At 52.0% G+C, this 6,367-nt stretch overlaps 1 protein-coding gene across 1 annotated transcript; it reads left to right on the plus strand.

Annotated features, from left to right (window-relative positions):
• Positions 1–5,056: 5,056 nt before the first annotated feature.
• Positions 5,057–6,103, plus strand: LOC120946266 (early nodulin-75-like). Its single transcript, XM_040361094.1, has one exon. The coding sequence runs from the start codon at positions 5,057–5,059 to the stop codon at positions 6,101–6,103; it is 1,047 nt and encodes a 348-aa protein (XP_040217028.1).
• The last annotated feature ends 264 nt before the right edge of the window (positions 6,104–6,367 follow it).

Here is a 6,367-nt window from a genome sequence, read left to right on the forward strand (position 1 = left end):
GACCCATCAGACCTGGGGACACAAGAACCCATTACCAACCCAGCATAAGGTCACAAGAACCCATCACCAACCTAGAATGAGGTCACAAGAACCCATCACCACTCAGCCTGAGGACACAAGAACCCATCACCACTCAGCCTGAGGTCACAAGAACCCATCACTACTCAGCCCGAGGTCACAAGAACCCATCACCACTCAGCCTGAGGTCACAAGAACCCATCACTACTCAGCCCGAGGTCACAAGAACCCATCACCACTCAGCCTGAGGTCACAAGAACCCATCACCACCCAGCCTGAGGTCACAAGAACCCATCACCACTCAGCCTGAGGTCACAAGAACCCATCACCATTCAGCCTGAGGTCACAAGAACCCATTACCAACCCAGCATAAGGTCACAAGAACCCATCACCACTCAGCCTGAGGACACAAGAACCCATCACCACTCAGCCTGAGGTCACAAGAACCCATCACCATTCAGCCTGAGGTCACAAGAACCCATCACCACTCAGCCTGAGGACACAAGAACCCATCACCACCCAGCCTGAGGACACAAGAACCCATCACCACTCAGCCTGAGGTCACAAGAACCCATCACCTCTCAGCCTGAGGACACAAGAACCCATCACCACCCAGCCTGAGGACACAAGAACCCATCACCACTCAGCCTGAGGTCACAAGAACCCATTACCACTCAGCCTGAGGTCACAAGAACCCATCGCCACTCAGCCTGAGGACACAAGAACCCATCACCACCCAGCCTGAGGTCACAAGAACCCATCACCACTCAGCCTGAGGACACAAGAACCCATCACCAACTCAACCAGAGTTTACAAGAACCCATCACCCCTCAGCCTGAGGTCACAAGAACCCATCACCACCCAGCCTGAGGTCACAAGAACCCATCACCACTCAGCCTGAGGTCACAAGAACCCATCACGACTCAGCCTGAGGACACAAGAACCCATCACCAACCCAACCAGAGGTCACAAGAACCCATCACCCCTCAGCCTGAGGTCACAAGAACCCATCACCACCCAGCCTGAGGTCACAAGAACCCATCACCACTCAGCCTGAGGACACAAGAACCCATCACCAACCCAACCAGAGGTCACAAGAACCCATCACCCCTCAGCCTGAGGTCACAAGAACCCATCACCCCTCAGCCTGAGGTCACAAGAACCCATCACCACTCAGCCTGAGGTGACAAGAACCCATCACCACTCAGCCTGAGGTGACAAGAACCCATCACCAACCCAGCATAAGGTCACAAGAACCAATCACCACTCAGCCTGAGGTCACAAGAATCCATCACCACTCAGCATAAGGTCACAAGAACCCATCACCACTCAGCCTGAGGTCACAAGAACCCATCACCACTCAGCCTGAGGTCACAAGAACCCATCGCCACTCAGCCTGAGGTCACAAGAACCCATCACCACTCAGCCTGAGGTCACAAGAACCCATCACCAACCCAGCCTGAGGTCACAAGAGCCCATCACCACTCAGCCTGAGGTCACAAGAACCCATCCCCACTCAGCCTGAGGTCACAAGAACCCATCACCACTCAGCCTGAGGTCACAAGAACCCATCACCATTCAGCCTGAGGACACAAGAACCCATTACCAACCCAGCATAAGGTCACAAGAACCCATCACCAACCTAGAATGAGGTCACAAGAACCCATCACCACTCAGCCTGAGGACACAAGAACCCATCACCACTCAGCCTGAGGTCACAAGAACCCATCACTACTCAGCCCAAGGTCACAAGAACCCATCACCACTCAGCCTGAGGTCACAAGAACCCATCACCACCCAGCCTGAGGTCACAAGAACCCATCACCACCCAGCATAAGGACACAAGAACCCATCACCACTCAGCCTGAGGTCACAAGAACCCATCACCACTCAGCCTGAGGTCACAAGAACCCATCACCACTCAGCCTGACGTCACAAGAACCCATCACCACCCAGCATAAGGACACAAGAACCCATCACCACTCAGCCTGAGGTGACAAGAACCCATAACCATTCAGCCTGAGGTCACAAGAACCCATCACCACTCAGCCTGAGGTCACAAGAACCCATCACCACTCAGCCTGAGGACACAAGAACCCATCACCATTCAGCCTGAGGTCACAAGAACCCATCACCATTCAGCCTGAGGTCACAAGAACCCATCACCACTCAGCCTGAGGTCACAAGAACCCATCACCAACCTAGAATGAGATCACAAGAACCCATCACCAACCTAGAATGAGGTCACAAGAACCCATCACCATTCAGCCTGAGGTCACAAGAACCCATCACCACTCAGCCTGAGGTCACAAGAGTCCATCACTACCCAGCCTGAGGACACAAGAACCCATCACCATTCATCCTGAGGTCACAAGAACCCATCACCATTCAGCCTGAGGTCACAAGAACCCATCACCAACCTAGAATGAGATCACAAGAACCCATCACCAACCTAGAATGAGGTCACAAGAACCCATCACCACTCAGCCTGAGGTCACAAGAACCCATCACCACTCAGCCTGAGGTCACAAGAACCCATCACCATTCAGCCTGAGGTCACAAGAGTCCATCACTACCCAGCCTGAGGACACAAGAACCCATCACCACTCAGCCTGAGGTCACAAGAACCCATCACCATTCAGCCTGAGGTCACAAGAACCCATCACCACTCAGCCTGAGGACACAAGAACCCATCACCACTCAGCCTGAGGACACAAGAACCCATCACCACTCAGCCTGAGGTCACAAGAACCCATCACCTCTCAGCCTGAGGACACAAGAACCCATCACCACCCAGCCTGTGGACACAAGAACCCATCACCACTCAGCCTGAGGTCACAAGAACCCATTACCACTCAGCCTGAGGTCACAAGAACCCATCACCACTCAGCCTGAGGACACAAGAACCCATCACCACCCAGCCTGAGGTCACAAGAACCCATCACCACCCAGCCTGAGGTCACAAGAACCCATCACCACTCAGCCTGAGGTCACAAGAACCCATCACCACTCAGCCTGAGGTCACAAGAACCCATCACCACTCAGCCTGAGGTCACAAGAACCCATCACCACTCAGCCTGAGGTCACAAGAACCCATCACCACTCAGCCTGAGGACACAAGAACCCATCACCACTCAGCCTGAGGTCACAAGAACCCATCACCACTCAGCCTGAGGTCACAAGAACCCATCACCACCCAGCCTGAGGTCACAAGAACCCATCACCAACCTAGAATGAGGTCACAAGAGTCCATTACCACTCAGCCTGAGGAAATAAGAGTCCACCACTACCCATCCTGAAGGCATAAGAATGTATCACCAACAGTCTAAATGTATGGAATCTCGACAACCAGCCTGAGGGTTGAAGAATCCAAGATGATGTAGTAGTAGTAGTAGTATCATCCACCTCCGGTCTGCATAGTCAAAGTGATCCAGCAGCTGTATAACTTTCACTGTGCGGGTGGCGTGGTGTCCCCCAGCCCCCACCTGCACCACTTGACCACCCCCGCATAGTACCCGTGCTCTCCTCATATCCGGAGCCCAGGACCACAACCAACTGCTTCAGGATGGAGAGCGTGAGAAAACCGAAGAACATAAGTTCCTTGATCTCCTCTGCACTAAATGAAACTGGAAGCAACAAGGACCTCATCATTTCTGGTCTCAGAGCCGGAGAAGCCAAGAGAGCATCTAACAGATCTCTGCCCGGTCGCATACTTTGGAGGGCAGAGGAGACACTGGGGTCTATTAGACCCCTAATGTCTCAATAAACAGGACCTTTGTGTTTGTTACACCACTAGTAACAGCAATACATTTTAATAAAATAATAAAATAATAAGTAAAACTAAAATTATAACATCATGTATTTAAAAAAATGAACCGTAACCCCCTGTTGCCCCGCACACACACCTGCAAATATGTAAACCCCAATTGCACCACCCATGATGTGTCGCCACGAGCGTCAGAGCGAGGACAACAACTCCATCACCAGAGATCACAGGGAACTCAAAACCGATGAACTGCAAAGGCTGGTAAACCAGCAGCTGTGGAGATTTTTGGGTACCATCTATTTTTGCGATATAAATTTTAAGACTTGACACGTTTGGTATCTATTTACTCGACACAACCCCATCTTTTATATTTTACCAAAAAATTGTGTTGTGTGTCTGTGTGCACTAAAATGCATTTAATAAAATGTTTTTCCTGAAAATATGCGTTTATTAAACAGCAAATATCGTGTGATACAAAAAATTGCAACAATAATATTTTTTTCTACATGACCATTGCTTTCAGAAAATGTGTGTGTGTGTAAAGGGAGGGGGGGATGTGTGTGTGTGTGTGAAGGAGGGGGATGTTTGTGTGAAGGGGTGGGGGGACATGTGTGTGAAGGGGGGGGGACGTGTGTGTGAAGGGGGGGGACGTGTGTGTGAAGGGGGGGGGGATGTGTGTGTGAAGGGGGGCGTGTGTGTGAAGGGGGGGCATATGTGGAAGGGGGGGACATGTGTGTGTGTGAAGGGGGGGGACATTTGTGTGAAGGGGGGGGCATATGTGTGAAGGGGGGGACGTGTGTGTGAAGGGGGGGGGCATGTGTGTGAAGGGGGGGACGTTTGTGTGAAGGGGGGGGACATGTGTGTGAAGGGGGTGGGACGTGTGTGTGAAGGGGGGGACATGTGTGTGTGTGAAGGGGGGGGACGTTTGTGTGAAGGGGGGGGACATGTGTGTGAAGGGGGGGACGTGTGTGTGAAGGGGGGGGGTCCTGGGGGTTTAAATAATTCTATGGCCAAACATACAGATTTTACATGTGTGAACATTTTTTTAAAAATACTGTGGCGCCAAAGTGGTTATAGGTAAATGACGGCGCGACAAATCTTCACGGATGAGTTTCCATTTTCCTGCACTTTGAAGGAAGTACATTGATTAAAGAGGGCCATAAAAATAAATACAAGGATACTCCCCCTCCCCCAACCATATCTCCCACCAGCTGAATATATACAAATGAGAAAAAAATAAAAGGTAAAAATACATCCCGGCTGGTGCTGGCCATGGACTTCACCGCTGGACTTCATTGCTGTGCCAGACTTCTCTCCTTCCCATCCAAGACCTCCATCCTTCCCATCCCAGACCTCCATCCTTCCCATCCCAGACCTCCATCCTTCCCATGCCAGACCTCCATCCTTCCCATGCCAGACTTCCATCCTTCCCATGCCAGACTTCCATCCTTCCCATGCCAGACCTCCATCCTTCCCATTCCAGACCTCCATCCTTCCCATCACAGACTTCCATCCTTCCCATCCCAGACCTCCATCCTTCCCATGCCAGACTTCCATCCTTCCCATGCCAGACTTCCATCCTTCCCATGCCAGACTTCCATCCTTCCCATGCCAGACTTCCATCCTTCCCATCCAAGACCTCCATCCTTCCCATGCCAGACCTCCATCCTTCCCATACCAGACCTCCATCCTTCCCATACCAGACCTCCATCCTTCCCATGCCAGACCTCCATCCTTCCCATGCCAGACCTCCATCCTTCCCATGCCAGACCTCCACCCTTCCCGTCCAAGACCTCCATCCTTCCCATGCCAGACTTCCATCCTTCCCATGCCAGACCTCCATCCTTCCCATACCAGACCTCCATCCATCCCATGCCAGACCTCCATCCTTCCCATCCAAGATCTCCATCCTTCCCATCCAAGATCTCCATCCTTCCCATGCCAGACTTCCATCCTTCCCATGCCAGACCTCCATCCTTCCCATGCCAGACCTCCATCCTTCCCTTGTTAGACCTCCATCCTTCCCATACCAGACCTCCATCCTTCCCATACCAGACCTCCATCCTTCCCATGCCAGACCTCCATCCTTCCCATGCCAGACCTCCATCCTTCCCATACCAGACCTCCATCCTTCCCATGCCAGACCTCCATCCTTCCCATGCCAAACCTCCATCCTTCCCATGCCAGACTTCTCTCCTTTCCATCCAAGACCTCCATCCTTCCCATGCCAGACCTCCATCCTTCCCATCACAGACTTCTATCTTTCCCATTCCAGGATCATTGCTGGACATCACCACTGGGCTTTATTGCTGGATATAACCGAGGGACATCACCGCTGGCCTTCACCTCTGGGCTTCATTGCTAGACATCACGTAGGGACATCATCGTATGACTTTATTGCTGGACATCACCGCTGGGCTTCACCACTGGACATCACCTCTGGCCTTCTTTGCTAGGCTTCATTGCTGAACATCACCACTGGACATCACCTCTGGCCTTCTTTGCTAGGCTTCATTGCTGAACATCACCACTGGACATCACCTCTGGTCTTTACCGCTGGACATCACCTCTTAACATCACTGC

Source organism: Rana temporaria, chromosome 7, assembly GCF_905171775.1.
Source record: "Rana temporaria chromosome 7, aRanTem1.1, whole genome shotgun sequence".
In the NCBI taxonomy this organism is placed as follows: domain Eukaryota; kingdom Metazoa; phylum Chordata; class Amphibia; order Anura; family Ranidae; genus Rana; species Rana temporaria.